The following is a 20,751-nucleotide window of genomic DNA, read 5'->3' on the forward strand; positions in this document are numbered from 1 at the left end:
TGATGCATGTGATTTTTGATATGCAAAGCTTGACCTTCCACAGCAACAACCAAGCAGACACAACCTCCAGATATTGGGAGATGCAATGAGATTCTAGCTCTGCCAACTGTTGGATTGAGAAGACACACACACACAGAACACATGCTCATATAAACACTAGATGAACTGTAAGAACAAAGTGTAAATGTATAGCTTAGCTCAAAACAAAGGATAAATTTCTGGGTGACAGAAATTTAAAGAGGGAACTTAAAGCCAGAGCAGTGTCTTCAACATTGATGCTACAATGGCCTGAGGGAAATATCAGATTAGATTTAGGCCTTCAGGCTTAGAGAATGGTGTTTACTGCTCAAGATGGGACAAGTGCTGAGATTTTAGACTAAACCAGTAGGGGGAAGTAGGGAAAGGAGCAGATCTGGAGCTGAAATCTCTGAATAAACCCCTGACACTGGATAGACTGTCACCTGCAAAAGGTGGGAGAAAAACTATGCCTACTGACCAAGAGAGCTTTTAAGAAAGCCTCTCTTTACCTAGGAGCTTTGGGTGAGGAAAATGACTACCTGAAAAATTGTATGTGTAGCTGGGAAGTATGGATTTATACTATGGCAGGAATTTATGCCAAAAAATTGTTCCAGAATATAGTGACAATTTGGACCCAAGCAGAAACAAATGCAAAACTGCTCTATGGAAACACTTTTCTAAATTCCAAAACCCTGGAGTTTCCCCTAATATAAACACACATGGGTGTATGTGTGCACGTGCATGCACGCACACACACACACACACACACACACACACACACACACACACACACACAAACCCTTGTAGAAGGGGAATAATTAGCCTAAAATTTACAAATCTTATGGTGGCTGATCCACCATATGAGAGATTCTACAGATAGTAAACATGCATTAGCATCTGATTTCAAGTGATATTAAAACTAAATTTGAGCATAATTTTCATAGAGGTGACACCTGGCCAAGAATTTAGATATGACTGTCTAAGAAGAGACAATGGAGGAAAGAAAAATTGAATGCTGGGCATGTAACATTTCAGAACATCTAGTATTATGTGATAGAGAAGGGAGTTTGGGTCACAGATGGAGCACACAGTGCTGAGACCTGAGGCAGAAGACTATAGTTTAATGGACATAAACTAAAGGTAGTTGATGGTACTAGGAAACTTTAGCTTGGAAGAAAAAGAAGAAAAAGGAAACAGGATAACTATTTCCAAGTATTTGAAGGCTAAGTGAAAAGGTGATTAGATGTACTGTAAGTAGCTCTGGAATGATAAATTAGAACAAATGGTTGGAAACTTAGAGACACTCATTTTGACTCAGTATGAGGAAAATCTTTGTAAAAATTGTCTGTTCAAAATTTGGGAGACTGTCCTGTCGATAGAGAGTTCCTCCACATTACAGGTATGCAAACAGGAATGTCGAGAGATTTTTGCATTACATAGGATTTGAACTGGACTACCTCTAAATTCTTTCTATCTCTGACTCTTTGGGTTAGTGAAAACTGACAATAATGCACTTTTGTTATTTTATGTGGTATATTCCAAGTCTATTTTAGGAAATAATTGATGTATCATGGACTCTGAGGATCAGCATTTTAATACTTTAGATATTAAGCATATCCTAAAAGTATTTTGAACATTGGAGAAGATTGGTGACAACTTTCTCCTCTGCATCTTTCTGGAAGACAAAACAAAACAAAACAACATATCCTTTCCTCCCCACTGTTATTTAGCTGTGATGGAGACCAAAGGAACAGCCATATAAGAGCTTGCCATTTTCCAAGTTTCATATAAACCTTAGTGAATTTCTATTTATATTTACACACTGAAAATTGCCAAATTCAATTAATGAGTTTAGAGACAAATTGAGAAGTTAGAATTATTTTTGTTCCAGATGAACTAGTTATTGCTGTTATAAATTGTTTCTTAAAGATTAAAAATAGTCTTTGGAGGGGTGCCTGGCTGGCTCAGTCAGAAAGCATGTGACTCTTGATCACAGAGTTGTGGGCTTGAGACCTATGTTGGGTGTACAGAGTACTTAAAAATAAAATCTTTTTAAAAAATAGTCTTTGGAGTTCCATTTCAGTTTAAAATATAGATATTTGGTCACACCATTGCAATGAAAAAAGGCAGATAATATACAAAAATCATAATTTTTCCTGACCTCATTAGAGATTTGAGGTCACAAGTGACCAAATATACTGGATTCCAAAGAATGATAGGCCCCTCAAAGCAGAGATGGGGCATACAAAGTCTTTGACCTTTAGCAGAGCACAGGAAAAAGAGGTGACCACTATACAAGAGGGTAAGAATAAATTAACAAAAATTATAACAAATTCTTAAAGGGCCAGATATGAACTAGCATTTCAGTTTGGAAAGGAGAGTTTACAACCATTATTTAAGCTCTTTTCCATGGATGCTTACCAGCTGTCTAGGGGAAATATTGTTCAGGAAAATGAAGGTCCATTTAGTGGTCCAGTATGTAACAGATGATCAGTTGTTTCTGGGAGACAGGCACAAAGGCCTGCCCATTTCTGTGGAGACTTCTCTAACAAGAAGCAAAAGTCTTGGGAGGGATGGGGTGGCTGGGTGATAGACATTGGGGAGGGTATGTGCTACGGTGAGCGCTGTGAATTGTGCAAGACTGTTGAATCACAGATCTGTACTTCTGAAACAACGCAACATATTTTAAGAAAAAAGAAAAAGAAGAAGACAGCAGGAGAGGAAGAATGAAGGGGAGTAAGTCAGAGGGGGAGAGGAACCATGAGAGATGATGGACTCTGAAAAACAAACTGAGGGTTCTAGAGGGGAGGAGGGTAGGGGGATGGGTTAGCCTGGTGATGGGTATTAAAGAGGGCACATTCTGCATGGAGCACTGGGTGTTATGAACAAACAATGAATCATGGAACACTGCACCAAAAACTAATGATGTAATATATGGTGATTAAGATAACAATAAAAAAATTAAAAAAAAAAAGAAGCAAAAGTCTTAAGCTGTTGGTTGATGGTACTAGGAAAATTATAACACTCAGAGGGGCAGAACACTCTCTGTCACCCTGATCCCAGGCAAAAAAATCTTACTTTGTGGGGAAAGGGAGAGAAAACAAAGCAGTCTCCCTGTGGATGAGAGGTAGACATAGCTGAAGATCCTTTGCCAGTGAGGGGAAAGTCAAAGCAAAAACCTTTGGCCCATGGGGAAGGGGAAGGATACTCTGTCTTGAGTCAAGATTCTACATGGATACCAATCAGAGGCCAAGTACCAGGGTTAGAAAGGGCAGAAAATCATCTTCTGTATAAGACTAACTACAGATATAAGGCACAGTTTGGCTGCCATGTGGAGGGGCAGGGATTCTCAGAAAGTTCCAATCTTGAGACTATAGAACACAGTCTGCCTATGGCTGTGATTGGTCATTACAACACAGACCTCCCTTTACCTTACTACAGAGGATGAGTCTATTTTGAATAATAAAGAGCAGAGTAAGAGTATTGATAGGGACAATCTCTGTGGCATAGGCGAGCAGAGGCTGTTGAAAGCTGAGTGAAGCGAGAATACTGAGGACAAAATTCTGGCAGCACAAACTCCACTCTAAGTACAGGTAATAGTGGCTAACCACTATTTGAAGAAATTTGAAGTGTGAAGTGCCCTACGATAATGATAATAACAAAACACAAATAAAGCACAAATCTTGACTGGATTATATCAACCATGCATAGTAGTAGCATAACTGAAGAAGAACATTGCCCATTTGCAGGTGTGAATTAAATTTACCTCATTCTCTACTATTCTCCATGCGATGTTTAGCATTCAATCAAAAATTACAATTTGTATAAAAAAGCAAGATACAATAACCCTTTGTCAGTAGATGAAACAACTGACAAATCTATATATGACCTAGATGTTGGAATAATCAGATAAGGACTTTAAAATAACTATAATTAACATGTTACAGCATCTAGGAGAAAATATGGACAATATGCATGATAAGATGGGGAACTTCAACACAGAGATGGAAACTATATAGAAAAGCAAATTTAAATGAAAGAAATATAAAAATATATGTGATATTAGAGCTGAATTCCTTCAGTGGGCTCATCAGCAGATTGAACCATGAGCTAGGAAATTATCAATGAAATTGAACATATGTCAAGAGAAATTATCCTAATTGAAACATGAAGGGAAAAAAACAGTGGGAAGAAAAACTAACACATGACATCTAAGAGCTGTCAAAGTCACATATGCAGTTGTAGTTCTAGAGACATAAGAATGGGGTTGAGAAATATTTAAAGAAATAATGGCCAGCATATCAAAATTTGTGGGATGCCACTAAACTTTAGAGGGAAGTTGATGGCTTTAAAATTTGAGTAGTTTTATGTCAATTAAAGAAACTGAATTTATAACTAAAATCCTTGCCACAAGGAAAACTCCGAAAAGATGATTTCGTTGGTAAATTTTATCAAACATTTCAGGAAGAAATCAAATCAAATCAAATCTCAAATTCTTTCAGAATATACTGAAAGGGAATATCTCTCAACTTGTAAGTCCTGTACTACTCCAACATCAAAATCAAACTACAACATTACAACAAAATAAAAATACAGACTGATGTGTCTCATCAATATAAATGCAAATACCCTTAACAAAATATTAACCAATTGAAGCCAGATAAAAAGGTTTTAAATTTTCACAAAGTATGGTTAATCCCAGTAATGCAAAAATATTTTTAAAGTTTGAAAGGAGTAATGAGAAAAACCATATGCCTATCTGTATTGATACAGAAAAGGCATTTGACAAAATTTATCACCCATCTACAATGTAAACTCCTAGCAAACGAAGAATAGAAGGAAACTTCTCCAACCTAGTAAAGGGTGACTAACTTCATGCCAAAACTACATAAACTCCAAATAACTTCTTACTCAGTTGGTAAAGGACTGTAACATTCTCCTTAAGATTACAACAACAAAAAAAGAGTCCTGTTCTTACCACTTAATAGTAAAATTCTATTGGAGATCAAGGCAAAGAAAATCCATATATCTTGGGTTACATGGTGTCTAGGATGGAAGATACTACCTGCAAAAAAGCAGTTGGGCACTTTTGGGTGTGATGGAAATATTTTATATCTTGATTTCTGTGGTGGTTACATACGCATATGCATTTTCAAAACTAGTAAAACTATATGGTTAACATGAGTGTGTTTTATTTTATGTCAATTAAACTTCTAGATAGTTAATAAATACAAGCCATAATGAAGTGGAAAGACAAGCCATTAGCTAAAAGGAAATATTTACAATACACATAATCAAATGATGAGTAAATATATAAGTAGTTCCCATGAATCTATCTGAAAAAGATAAGGTAATGTAGAAAATGGATGAGAAGTTCGACTATATATATATATCATAAAAAATGACAGTTTATCAAACTCAACACACAAAAAACAAATAATCCAGTCAAGAAATGGGCAGAAGACATGAACAGACCCTTCTCCAGGGAAGACATACAAATGGCTAACAGACACATGAAAAAAGGCTCAACATCACTAGACATCAGGGAAATACAAATCAAAACCACAATGAGATACACCAGTTAGAATGGCAAAAATTAACAAGACAGGAAACTGCAAAGGTTGGTGAGGAAGTGGAGAAAGGGGAACCCTCTTACACTGTTGGTGGGAATGCAAGCTTGTACAGCCACTCTGGAAAACAGTGTGGAGGTTCTTCAAGACATTAAAGATAGAGTTACCCTATGACCCAGCAATTGCACTACTAGATCATTACCCCAAAGATACAGATGTAGTGAAAGAAGGGACCCCAACGTTCATAGCAGCAATGTCCACAATTACCAAACTGTGGAAGGAGCTGAGATGTCCTTCAACAGATGAATGGATAAAGAAGATGTGGTATATATATACAATGGAATATTACTCAGCCATCAGAAAGGATGAATACCTACCATTTGCATTGACATGGATGGTACTGGAGAGGATTATGCTAAGTGAAATAAGTCAAGCAGAGAAAGACAATTATCATACGGTTTTATTCATATGTGGAACATAAGGAAAAGCGCAGAGGACCATGGGGAAAGGGAGGGAATATTGAATGGGAAGAAATCAGAGAGGGAGACAAACCATGGGAGACTCTGGATTCTGGGAAACAAACTGAGGGTTACAGAAGGGAGGGGGTGGGGTAACTAGGTGATAGGTATTAAAAAGGGCACATGTTGGGATGAGCACTGGGTGTTATACACAAATAATGAATCATTGAGCACTACATCAAAAACTAATGATGTACTATATGCTGGCTAACTGAACATAATAATTAAAAAAATAAGTAATATTTCAGAAATAAAAAGATTGACAGTTTGATGTTTTTTTTTAAAAAGTAAAGAATGAATTTTCATATTCAGGGAAATGAAAATTAAAACTGAAATATGATCAAAACATACACCTCTCTAGGCAAAAATTTAAAAGTTTGGATTGTACCACAACGTTGGTGAGAAAATGGGGCAATGGGATCTCTCTCATCTGTTATGAAATACATGTGACCCTATTAGAAAAGGGTCTATGACCCTAGGTATATACCCTAGAAAAATTCTTGATATTAGCTCAAGTATACATCAACAGTAGAAGAGATAAATACATAGAGATTCTTTGATCTAGCTGAGTACCATATAACAATGGAAACAAATCAAAACCACATGGAACAAGGTGGATAAATCTGAAAACAATAAGTGAAAGATACATGGCTCAAAAACTACATATAATTCCACTTAGGTAGATATTAAAAAGGAAACCTAAGCTCTATATTGCTAATGAATACATAGATATCCTTTGATAGTGAAATGGGAAAAGGTAAAGTGGGGAAAAGAAAAGCTACAGAACACTTTTCTCCAAAGATTACCTCTTATGTAGGGGAAAAGAGATCTAAAGTGGCACATGGGCAGATCCTATGATACTTGATACTGGCAATATTTTATTGCTAAACTTATTGTTTAATAAGAATGCCTGTTCTAATACTATTCTTTAATTTGTATATTTATTATTATGTTTTTCATGTATTATATAATTCACTGCACAAATCCCAAATAAAATGTCAGATCATGTTATTCCTTTGACGGAACCTTTCAGTGCTTTCCATCTCACTTGGAATACAAATTATGTTGGCTAGTGATTATCTTCCTTATTGAAAATCTAGTTTCACTTTTTCTTTTTTTTTTCATTCTTTAAGTCTGAGACTGTTCTATACATAATAGGTTTGACTTTTAGTAGTTTCTGCTAAGCCAGGTTCCAAATCTGCAGTTGTGTTTTATTTTCCTTGTGACCTGACTTTATCTCCTTCATCTCCTTGACTTCTTCTTTTGTAACCTTTAACTTGGTCCTTGTTACCTACTCATTTTATTCTATTTTCTTCTTACGATTTTTTTGGTCCTTTTCTACCTCTTCTTATATTCTGTTGTGAATGCAAATCGGTTTTGTGACATTTTTCTTCTGGATCCTATACAGTCCTCTACTTTAGTAATAGTGTTAAAAATAGTAACTCTCATAGCAATAAAATAATACTTGCACTTATTTTTACTTGAACACTTTTTACCTTCAAACCACTATGTTATATTAAACACATCCCATCCACTTTTTATTAATTTTTAAAAATATCATTATATTATATTTTATTATATTCACTCTAGTGATGAATAATATGAACTCTAGGAAAGTTGAATAAAAACTTCCATAGTGGTGGAAGGCTGTCATACAGATACCTGACTTTGGAATCTCTGCTCCTAAATTCTGTCTTTACTGCCACTCTGTTTAAATTATGTTTGAATTGAACTTCTAAAAATCCAATAATAGATCTACCTGTTACTAAAAGAGCTTCAGTTCTAATAAAGCTAAATATATAAGATCCCTTTGTGCCCCCTTTATTTCTACTTGTATATGGAATTTTTAGACTCAGTCTAGAGGCTGAATACAGTTGGATTTTGGTCTCAGGGAGAGAAAACTGTGAGATAATTATTATTCTTCCTTACTTATTGAGTTACTTACACCTGAATAATAGAGATGTCATTCTTGTTATGTAGTTGGTACACTCTCTGAGTCATGAGCTAGATGGTAAAGTGTTTGGAGGTTTGTAGCTCTTTGTAGACCAAGAAGATATTTCATGAAGCCAAACCATGTTTTGAAGTATGAGTAGATTTTTCTCAATCGTCTTCCATCTAGTTTACAGTTAGTTCACCAGTTACTAGATTCTAGTATAAGTTTATCATCAGTGGTAAGATTGCTAACTTTCTCTAAAGGGCTATTTGGCATTGTAATAAAAATTTTAGAGACAGTGCTTAAGCACTTTGAATTAGAAGTTGATTCTTGCACATAGATTGAAATCTTATTTTTACATTGCTTTGCTCTGTATGTATATTATATATGTGAATATGCTGTCTTTCCAACTAGATCATCAGCAACTTCAGAGTATGGCTCTGATTTCCATTTCTCTTGATTCCAGTGAGTAAATAGTTCACTAATTTGCATTAAGTAAGCATTGAGTAATATCCTAGGGGGAAAATTCTTTCTCTTTCTTCTATTTTTAATTTCTCTGAAATATTAAAGATGAATACAGAATATAGAATGAATATAGAAAATATTCCTTACCTTTCTGGGTATTAGTGGAATAGGTGAGAGGAAGAAAATGTTCAAAGGAAAAGTTCTATGTAAACTATTTACAAAACTATGTATTTAGCAAACATAATAATCAGAATGCCCAATCTGAAATAAGTTAAGTCTAATATATGTTAAATGACAATGGCTGGGGAAATAAAATATTTGAAAATTTGCATTATCCATATTACTCAATAATATTCATGTCATATTTTTCAGCCTTCATGTTTGCTATTTTTTTAAAAAAATATGTTTAATCAAGTTTGGGAAATATTAAAAAAACATTGTTTTTCAAATTGGTACTGCTTTCAATGTTGATGAAATGCTACTTAATGCAATTTTCAAATAAATAAGAAGCACAAAATTGTGAATTGATCATATCACAGTCTGTCCTCACTTCTCAGATATTTACCAGTGATACTTCATAGGAAGAATCACATTTAAAAAGCTCATTGTTTTGGAAGAGTTCATCTGAAAAATTGCAGACTCTGTGGCCTATTTATAGGTGATGTGGGTGATGATAACTATTTGCCAGTGTTAATGGAAAGATAGTAGTTATTTGATGTTTTGCCAGCTTTTAAGTCATACTGGAAAAATTTACAAGAATCAATGGATTCTTTTAAAATGGAAATATTGGAGGCTTATGTATGAGTAAGATGATCAAACCTCTTGGAAATTAAGAATTTTACAAATTCTCAATTTTTTGTGTGTGTATGTGTGTGTGTATAAAAAGGCATTTTTGATACATGAGCAGTACAAAGACATTTCAGTAATTACAATTCATCCATAAGTAGTTTACCATAACCTCAAAAATATATTTACATATAGTCAAGAGACATAAATGATCTAGGGATGAAGTATTCATTTGCTTTGGGTGCCTGGTAAATTTCAAATTCTACATTAGAAAGAATGACTGTCACAAAGATGAAGAATCAAGCTGAAAGAAGTACTAATTATGACACTTTTATGAGACTTAAACCAATCTGTGAGTTTTTTTTTCACATTTCACGTTTTGAACTTCCAGATTTAAGCCAGGCTCAAGAAAGAAAAATGGAATTAGAATGAGAAGATTACACTTTGGAAGGGTATATGCGCTGTGTGTTTGTTATCACTGTGTCTTTGAATATTTATGTGGAATTCACATGAGTTTGTGATGAAGATATTCACATATCTTCATCAAGAAATATTATTTATTATTTTCAGAATCTTTTAGTTACCTAGGTTCTTTATCTTTTCATATGTATATCAGGAGTCAATTATTTAATGGAAAAAGAAATCCTCACTTGTTTTAAAACCACTGTCTTGGGGCTACTGGTGGTGTAGTCGGTTGGCTGTCTGACTCTTGGTTTTGGCTCAGGTCGAGCCCTGTGCTGGGCTCTGTGCTCAGCTTGGAGTCTGCTTGGGATTCTCTCTCCTTTCTCTTTCTGCCCCTCCCCCCATTCTCTCTCTTTCTCAAATAAATAAATAAATCTTAAAAAACAAAACAAAACACTGTCTTACACAATTTTCTATAATCATAGGTTGTTTTATCTGTGGAAGATTAACCCTTCCCTGGAAGAATAAGCTATAAGAAATGATCTGCTTAATGGGTGACCACAACTTGGATGCCCTGTTGGTGACCAAATCTTAGTAGTCTTGGACTAAATCCATCATTTTTCCATGTCAAGCTAGCTTCTCTTCTCTTTGCTATTTTGGTGAACTGATGTCTCTATGCAGTTAGCAGCCAGGAATGTGGAGGTATTCTAGACCCTCTGTTCTTTTGTTTTACTCATAGTTTTTCACCAAATCATATAAGTTGCATATTTTTACCTATTATGAATTTGTCCCCTCCTACCCCTATTGTAGAGTTTTTGTCAATACCCTCATCATCTCTTTGGGCTAATGCAATGCTCCTCTAATCACCCATCTGTCATTCTACTGCCTTGCATAATGGCTCCATGTCATCAGCTGATAAATTAGAAAATCATTAAATTGTCCATAAACTGTCCTTAAGATCCTATTATAACAGCCCCCGCTTGCCCCTTTCATCTGGTCTCTTTACAGGCCTTGAACCCTAATTGTAGCCATTCCAAATTTCATACAGTTTTCAAATCACAGCAGGCTTTTTCCTAACTGCTTCTATTCATGGTGTTTTTTGCTGAAAGTTTTCCCCACTCCCCACCTTCCTTCACCGTGCATCTTCCCTAGCTGGCATACTCATTTTTCAATATTCAGATCAAATAGGTAAAATTGATAACTTTCTTTTGTGCCCTATATACACATAGGTCTTTCGCAGTAGCTATGACACTTTATTAACACATGTCTGTTTACTTGTCTATTTTGCCATGATACAATGAAAGCTGCTCAAGTATAGACCTTCTGCTTTATTCATCTTTGTATCTTCAGAGAACTGCAAAGTTTTAGAAAAAGAGTTTATGGTTAATAGATGCTTGTGGAATTGACAGGTGAAATAACAAAAGTTAATACCTGGGTTTTCAGTAGGGATTTCAGGTGGAAGTCATATTTTTTGATTACTGTTGAGAGGCACTGTCTGGAAAGAAAAAAAAACAACTTTGTTTAAAAGTGGGTAGGAAAACTTATATTAACTTTAGCATATTTATCATAAGCTCTGTTTTGTCCATGATTCTATAGCAGACATGGTTAAAAAAGGGTTGCTATTGACACGATTTTAAAAACCATTTCAGATGAATGTTTATAAGTTTTGCGTAACTTGATAGGCTACAAACATGTTTGAAAACCTTAGAACTCCAAAAAAAGTCCATGACAAATTAACGAAACCTCTTAAAGACTGTTCATTGTATCAAACTACTCTTAATTCAAAATGTAAGTTACAAAAGGATTCATGAGCAGATAATGACAAATACTAACATCAAGAATTGTTAAATATGCAAAATCTTGAAGAGAATTGCTTTCAGAATTAATGACATATATTTATAATAGATAAGGTTGTCTTTGACATCAAACCTCTGTGTTTTTCTTTCCTGAGCTACTCTTACTGCTCCAACTTTGTCTATGCTTCGGTGGAATAGGTGTGAGATTAGTAGAGGTTCTTTTGACTTCACTTATCAAAATTGTTTTCCTAAACATTATGACTTTCCCTTCCTATTTGTCCTAAAAACTCCTGAATTGAATTGAACAAATCATACAACACAAAAACATTGCTAAAACGCACCAATATATTTTACAATAGCTGCCTTCTCAGCCTTTATTAAATCATCACTTTAGTTGCATTACATATAACAGTTCAAAAACAAAATTCACAGACTATGTAAAAAGTCAGTGGAGGTATAGGAAAAGAATAGTGAAAAATTTTGGTTATTGGAGGGAAGGTTTTTATATAAAATCTGACCCTAACACTTAAAATACCCTCAAGAATATATACCTAGTTCAGCACCTTGCTATTAAATATTATATTTATTTTATAGAAAAACTCCTAGAAACTAACGAAGGTATGTGATTTGCCCAACTTCTAAAAGGAAGTCAGGAAGAGGAAAACTGAAAACAAAGCTCCTGCCATCTAGTGTTTGATCTTTTAATGACACCATAAAGTAGTCTGAGGAGCGCAGGCAGAATAGCAATAGCCGTGTATTTCAGAAAGCAAAGTCTTGGAGGTCACCAAGATGGCAAAGTAGGAGATCGCAGCCTCTGTCTTCCCACAGTTAGACAACTACCCATGAACAAGAACAGCTCTGGGAGAGTTTAGGAATCCTTCTAAGAAACTTCCACAACACTGTAGAACAACAACAACTAGAAAAACCTGAAAATAACCACACAAAAAAGGAAGAGCAGGCAGTTTCATTTTGCCTGCCTCATCCCATCCTGCAGGCCTGCATTGCTCACTGCCAAGAGGGAAACACTCCCGCTGGGAAAGGGAGAGTGGTGAGCCAGCAGCCAGCCTTTTGGGCCACTACAAGAAGGACCTGCATTGGTTTTACTCCACGCAGAGACCGCAAAGCTGAGATGCATAAAGACAGCTAGGAACAAGGAAGAAGGGCTGGGGCTACCAGTATCAGTCACACGGTGGGAGTTACTATGGTTCCCAGTGACCTGCTCTGCAGAGGGCCCCAGTAGTTTTTACCACTGAAGAAACCAACCAACATAGCAACTGCAGATTTGCAGTTGCAAATTGCAACCTCCCCTGCAAATTTCACTGTTTCCCCCAACACACAGGTATTCACATTCACAAACAGCAGCTGCTTGAGTCCCTCTCCACTCCCTTCGTCACCCCACTGCCATCCCAGGGCTCACCTGTAGCTGGTTCCCAAGCTGTGCACCTGCAAGCCCTTGGCCTGAATTCTGTACTGGCCTTCACTGCTATGCATATGTCTTAGGGAGACACTGCAGTCACAGGAATGCACACCGACAGCCAGGGTCCCCACAGCTATTGGTGGGCCTGGTCCTGGTCCTGTTTCCTGTCATTGACTCACACAGTTGGGCTTGCTTGCAGCCAGCCCCTCCAGCTGTGTACCTGCATCTAACCAGCCTGACTCCCATAACAGCCTCCACTGCTGTGCACATGACCAAGGTCTGCAGCCACAGGAGTGCATGCCAGCAGCCAGGGTCCTCACAGTGCCAATGCACCTACAGTTAGTCCTAGTCCTTGCTGCCAGCCTTGCCCTCCCCCACTATATGTATGTCTGCAACCAGCCCCTGCCACTACACAGGCACCTGTAGCTGGCCCCTGCAACTGTGTGTATGCATAACACCAGCTCTAGCAACAACCACTTCCTGTCCTGGTCCCTAGGTACTAGACCTGGAGGCACCACTGAAGATACCAACAGCACGTGCAGCCATTTCAAGGACCCTAGCACTTCAAAGGACCACAGAGTTAATGTTGTGGGCCCCAGTGGCCTGACCTGAGGAGACATCACACTCACCAGATCTGGGTCTTCCACATGACTCTGCACTTGGTGCCCTGCACCACTAGACTGTGGGTCATAGCATGCTCCATTGTGCCTCACCTACAGGTGAAGGTCCTTTACTGAGATCAGCCCATAAAGTCTGGAAGATGTGACTCCTTCTTCCTGTGCACAGACACCTATGCAAGGCTCCAGGGATCACAAAGAGTCAGGGAAATATGACTCTACCAAAGGAACACAGTAAACTTATAGCAACTGACCTCAAAGAAATGAAGATACATGAATGGCCTGACAAAAATTTAAAACAATTGTTCTAAAGATACTCAGAAATATAAGAGAAGACAGAGAGACAATTTAATGAAATCAGCAACACAATATAAGTACAAAATGAGAACTTCACCGAAGGTATAGAAAAGATAAAAAAGAACCAGAAGTTTTGGAGCTAAGGAATACAGTGTTGAACTGAAGAATTCAATAAAGAGCTTCGGCAGAAGGGACCAAGCAGAAGAAAAAATCAGTAAGCTCAAAGACAAATTATTTGAAATTACTTAAGCAGAGGAACAAAAAGAAAAAAAAAAGGAATTAAGAAGGCCTATGGAATTCATGGGACACCATAAAAAGAAACGATATACATGTCACTAGAGTCCCAGAAGGAGAAGAGAGTGAGCAGAAAGTTTATTTGAAGATAATGGCTTTTGAACTTCCCAAACCTGGGGAGAGATTTGGACATCCAAGTTCATTTAATAATAGTTTATCTCATAATTTCAGTCCAAAATGATTTCTCCAAGACACATAACAATAATAAAACTGTCTAAAAGCAAAAACAGAGAATTTCAAAGGTAGCAAGAGAGAATCCTCTTAAAAGAGAACCACCATAAAGCTATCAGTGGATTTGTCAGCAGAAATCCTACAGTCTAGGAGAGAGTAGGATGATAAATTTAAGTTGCTGAAAGAAAAAACGAAAACAAAAATAACCCCTGCCACCCAAGAATACTTTACCTAGCAAAACTGTCCTTCAGAAATGAAGGTGAGATAAAGACTTTCACAAACAAAGGCAAAGGGAATTCTTTGCCTTAAGACCTGCCTTGGAAGAAATGCTAGTTCTTCGAGCTGAAATGAAAAGATACTAATTAGTAACAGGAAAACATGAAAATATGCAATACACCTTTCTGGAAAGGTAAGTATATAGTTGGATTCACAATACTGTAATAGTGATGTGTCAATCACTTAACTCTAGTATAGAGGTTAAAGGGAAAAAGTATTAAAAATAGTGATAGCTGTAATAATTGTCAATGGATATATGATATAAAGAGATATAAATTCTGACATCAAAAGCATAAGATTTTGGGGCAGAGTAAAAAGTAGAGTTTTTATGCAAATAAGGTTAAATTGTTATCAACTTAAAAGAATTTTATATCTGTAACATATTTTAAGTAAATCTCAAAGTAAACACAAAACAAAAACCTATCACGGATACTCAAAAGGTAAAGAGAAGGGAATCAAACTATACTTCTATGGCAAATCAGCAATTCAGGAAGAAAGGCAGGAAGGGTGGGAGGGAGGGAGGAAGGAAGGAAGGAAGGAAGGAAGGACAAAACAGCCAGAAAACAATTAAGAAGATGTCAATTTTAAGTCATTATCTATCAGTAATTACTTTAAGTTGTAAAGTTTTCCCTCTCCCTCTGCCCCTCCCTCCTGCTCATGCTGTCTCTGTTTCTGTCTCTCTCAGATAAATAAATAAAATCTTAAAAAAAAAAAAAAGGTGTGGGGTGCCTGGGCAGAAGCATCTGCCTTCTGCTCAGGTCATGGTCCCAGGGTCCCGGGATTGAGCCCCGCATCCGGCTCCCTGCTCCCTGCTCTGCGGGAGCCCTGCTTCTCCCTCTCCCACTCCCCCTGCTTGTGTTCCCTCTCTCGCTGTGTCTCTCTCTGTCAAATAAATAAATAAAATCTTTAAAAAAAATAAATAAATGTAAAATTTTTCAGTCAAAAGGCAAAGAGTGGTTGAGTGAATAAAGGCACAACTATATACTGCCTGCAAGAGACTCCCTTCAGCTTCAAGGACACACACATTCACAGTGAAGGGATAGAAAAAGGTACTTCATGCATATAGAGACCTAAAATGAGTAGAGGTAGCTATACTTATATTACACAAAATAGGCTTTAATTTAAAAGCTGTTATAAGGGGCACCTGGGTGACTCAGTCATTTGTCTGTGTTCAGCTCAGGTCATGAGCCCAGGATCCTGGGATCAAGACTTGAATCTGGCTCCCTGCTCAGTGGGGAGTCAGCTTGTCTCTCTCCCTCTGCCCCTCCCCCCACTTCTCTCTCTCTCTCTCTCTCTCTCTCTCTCTCTCTCTCAAATAAATAAATAAAATCTTTAAAAAAAAGCTGCTAAAAGAAACAAAGAAGGAGCAAAAGGACTACTATGACAATTATATACCAAAAAATTGGACAACCTAGAATACTGGATAAATTCCTAGAAAATACTACCTACCAAGACTGAATCAGAAAGAAATAGAAAATCTGAATCGACCAATAAGAAGATTAAATTGGTAATCAAAAACCTCCCAACAAAGAAAAATTCAGGGGCAAATGGCTTCATTGATAAATCCTACCAAATTTTTAAAGACAAATTAATGTCAGTTCTTCTCAAACCCTTCCAAAAACTTGAAGAGGTGGGGACACTCCCAAACTCATTATATGAAGCCAGAATTACCCTGATGCCAGAGCCAGAGAAGGACACTACAAGAAAAGAAAACTATAGGCCAATATCCCTGATGATTATAGATGCAAAATTTCCCAACAAAATACTTGCAAACCAAATTCAACAGCACATTAAAAGGATTATATACACCATGACCGAGAAAATTTACCCCTGGGATGCAAGGATGATTTAACTACACAAATCAATAAATGTGATAAAGCATATTAATAAAATGAAAGACAGAAATCATTGATTATCTCAATAGAAGCAGAAAAAGCATTTGGAAAAATGTAACATCTCATAAAAACTTTCAACAAATTGGGTATGGAAAAACATATCTCAACATAATAGACTTCATGTATGACAACCTAGAGCTATCATCATACCAGTGGTAACATGTTGGAAGTACTTCTTCTAAAATCAGGAACAAAATAAGGGTTCCCACACTCACCATTCCTATTCAACATTGTACTAGAAGTTTTAGAGTAATCAGAGAAGAAAATGAAATAAAAGGCATTCAGACTGGAAAGGAGAAGTAAAATTGTGTCTGTTTGATGATGATACAATCTTGTATGTAGAAAATCCTGAAGACTCCACCAAAATACTCAGAACTAATAAATGAATTCTGTAAAGTCTCAGGATGCAAGATAAATATATACAAATCAGTTGGGTTTCTATACACTGACAATGAAAGTTTTGGAAACTTAAGAAAAAAATCCCACTTACAAAGGCATAAAAAAATACTTAGGAATAAATTAAACCAAAGAAGTGGAAGATCTATACACTGAAAACTATAACACACTGTTTCTCTGTGTCCCAGGCAGCAGCTGTCTACATGTAAGTCACAACCCTCCACTAAACTCATTCAAAACAATCCTTTGTCTCCCAAAGATTTCTCTCTTTTTAAAGAATTTGTCAGATTTGATGTCTCTCTCTACAGTTTTTTTTGATAAATTTATTTTGGAATAAGGAAACTACAGCCTTTATTAATATGTCATTTTGATGGGAGCCTATCCTTGATCCATGTAATTAGCTATAAAATAAAAATTTGGGTTAGATTATATTGAAAGTCTTCCCTAGTCCTACCCATTCTGTGATTTTTATTGTTGAGGACGAATATTTTGGGGGAAATAAAGACAGGCACATATGGAAAGACACAGTAGTTTAATAAAAAAAAATATGGTCCTTGTAAATTTCAGACAGTTGGTCTTTGCAAGTTTCAGGCCGACCTAATTTTGGTCCTACCAAGAATGAACTGAGTGGCCTTAGGCAAGGTATTTAATCTTCTAGAACTTTAGTTTCTTTGATTCTGAAGTAAATTCTGTGTCTTATCACAGGGTTGTAGGAAAAATTAGATGAGATAATGTATGCCAAATGTACAATAACTCCGCTAAAGTGATTGATAGCTATTATGAATAGTCACTAAAAACAATTTTAACTCGTATTTTTATACTGGGGTTTGCTTCAGAGATTAATGATATATATGTCCTATACCTCAATTTTTGCTCATTCAGCTCAGAACAACTTTAATTCCAGATAAACCCATAGTGTAGCACCGATATCTTCTCCCAGTTTAGCTTCTTGATGGATCTATTTTTCAAATAATACACGTATACATTTAGATATCAGAATCAATTAGGATATGTTCATTTATTGTCATTTGAGTTTTCCAATTTGAATTCACACTCCTCTATTTATGATATACCAATTATTTTTATGGAGTTCAAGAAGGAAATTTAAAGCAGGAGGTTTTGACTTTCAAAGTTTGGAAATTCAGTTATACAAAGAGCTTAGTGACACATGCACACTCAAATTCACAAAATGAATGAGAAAAAAAATCCTTGAAAACGTAATAACTGGTAGCAGAGAGATTTTAAAATGAATGTTAGATTGTTCTGGAAGGTGTTAGCAGCTCTTCAAATGTATCTGAATAGCTGTGAAGAATAGATAATTATTAACAAAATTTGCCAAAGGGAGGTATCTATTAAAAGTACAGTAGCTTCCACGGTACTAGTGAAAGGACAGTTTTTACAATCAACTGAAAAATATTGTGATTTGGCACTTGGGAACTCAGTCAGAAACTAGTCTTGGAACAAAATAAAATATCTTACCTGGATACTTTCCAAATATGCATAAATTCTAGAAGTTGGTTCAGATAAAACTGACTGTGGTCATCTTCATGCTGTAGACAGCAGAATATATTAATATTTATAGAGTGAATAGACATAAGTACCAGATAAAAATAGGTCTGTAACTTCCTGCTGTCATTTTATTCACCTCTTTTGATAACCCTCATTCATCATTTTAATACTTTGTTTTAAAGACTTTACAACACTCTTCTTAACTCTGTAAGCACTCTTTTCAAAAAGTGAATCAGAAAACTGGGCTTTGGTTGAGGGTAAACCTCAAGGACAATTTGAAAAACATCCTGGAAGCACCAAGGTCAAACATTAAGTTCTCCTAACAGGAAGGCAGTTTGGCAGACACTAGTTCTCTCACATACATGCACAGTTTCTTTGCATTTAGGCTGTGGATGCCATGGCAGTATGAGACTTGACAGCTTGCCAGATCGGCTGGCAGACTCAGAATGAACTCCATTTTTCAACTTTACCACATCTTGCCTCCCAAATATTAGTGTAAGAGGAGTTATCAGGAGGCATGTGTTTTCTCTCAAGATGAGCAGAAACTACTCATCATAAAATATCAGTCCTGCGGTCCATATGCATAAACACACAAACACACACGCATACACACACACACACACACACACACACACACACACACCCAATAACTCCTCGATTAGCTCTTCTGCAACAGGCACTCATGAAAATCCTATGCAAGTCTGCAAGGGAGAATGCAATATACTCCCTCATAATGGCACTATTTCACTATGCACAGCTGTTAAGTTTGAGAGCTGAGCGAGTCCCTAAATGCCTGGAGTATATGTAATCTTGTATGTTAATATACTATCTATTCTTAAAACTGCCTATTAGAACTCCTGACAGAGAACATCAGAAGGAAAACCTTATATGGCCTAAGGTCAAAGGTATATTAATATTTTTATTGGGTGGTTTTGTGAGGAAGAGTAAGGAAACTGTTACATGGAGAAAATAAGGCCATCCCTATAATACAATACTTTGAATGCATGCTATAAAAAAGAAACACTTTCAGAAGAAGAAAAGAAACCTCTTTCTGAAGTTAAAACCAAAGCAAGCATATAAATAATGACTTATTTGCATCTTTCTATATAGCATAATCATATTCATTTTAAAACCACTTTCCTTGGCTTCCAGAGATGCTTTTGGGGGAGAAATTGGCCTTTGTCATATTGTCACTTACAAGAAAATTATTTTTATTTAAAGGAGCTCAAAAGTCTGGAGAACAGATTTGAGCAGTTGTCCATGGACTATATTGTACACTTTACTTTTCTCCAAAGCTGAAGACCATCCATCCTTTCATCTTAAGGAGAAAGTTAAGATGTCTTTTTCATACAAAAATCTACTGCTGTATGTGTTCTGTGAATGTTTCCTTGAGCTAGAATGAAATCTTGATTTTATGATTAATATCAACAATGTTGGCAATACTTATCAAATTTGAGAGAGATAAAGAGAGAACAATTTTTTTATAAAAGACTCAGTTACACATCTAATCAGGATGGGGATTGTAAAATTTTGAAATCTAGAAAGATTTCTAAGGGCTGTCAACGTATTTTATGAATAATCTCATGGAACAAGAATTAAATTACCATATTTCAGTATAACACAAGCAAATTTAAAATAGGAAAGACATCTGAGATGAATTGAGCTTTGCAATATGCTTGTAGAATTAGAGAACTCTAAAGTATCTACTGTAAGGCAATGGTGTCAATAAATTTAATGGAATGATAATCATTATGTTCCTAGTATTATATAGAAAGAATATCATAAGCCATTTTATGTTATTTTACTGGAAAGAAAATATAATTGTTTATAAATGTTTTTATACAGCAAAAATTATGAAAATCATAGATCATTTTGACACCACATTAAACAATAGAATCAAGAGAGGAGACCATTCAGTATCTCCTTACTGTATAGAGTTTTTAATAGTAAAAGGCTAAAATACCATCTAGTCTAACACCCTAAGTTTATTACATCAATAACTGATACTTATGTAGTCCTGATTAGGCACAGGCACTGATTTAAGCTCTTCATTTACATTTCTCAATTAAGTTCTAATAATAACCATATTAGGTATGTATTATTATTCACATTTTTTAAACCAGAAAACTAGGGTGAATATAAACATTTGTCCAAGAGCAGACATTTGAATTTGGCAGTATGAATCCAGAATCTGTTTTTAAACAAGTTGCCAAATCAGTAAATTTAACACTCTTTATTTTTTAAGTTGAAAACTAGATCTATATGCTCTAGGATTTATACATAAAAATAATCACCACAGCTAGTCCTTCATATTCATCTGTATCAGGTTTTCTTACTCTAGGCTTTAGAAGCATAGTTATCTTTTCTTTCAAAGCACATATCTCTATCAGA

At 35.9% G+C, this 20,751-nt stretch overlaps 1 protein-coding gene across 1 annotated transcript in view; it reads right to left on the reverse strand.

The window, feature by feature from the left end:
- Window positions 1-20,751, reverse strand: part of PIK3C2G (phosphatidylinositol-4-phosphate 3-kinase catalytic subunit type 2 gamma) — a 382,139-nt gene that overhangs the window by 291,226 nt on the left and 70,162 nt on the right. The window contains exons 7-8 of the mRNA XM_027593856.1: window positions 18,331-18,401; window positions 11,124-11,187 (exon numbers count right to left, since the gene is read on the reverse strand). Coding sequence (XP_027449657.1) covers window positions 11,124-11,187; window positions 18,331-18,401 — 135 coding nt within the window. The remainder of the gene's footprint in view (window positions 1-11,123; window positions 11,188-18,330; window positions 18,402-20,751) is intronic.

The sequence above is a fragment of the Zalophus californianus genome, chromosome 9 (assembly GCF_009762305.2).
Source record: "Zalophus californianus isolate mZalCal1 chromosome 9, mZalCal1.pri.v2, whole genome shotgun sequence".
Lineage (NCBI taxonomy): Eukaryota > Metazoa > Chordata > Mammalia > Carnivora > Otariidae > Zalophus > Zalophus californianus.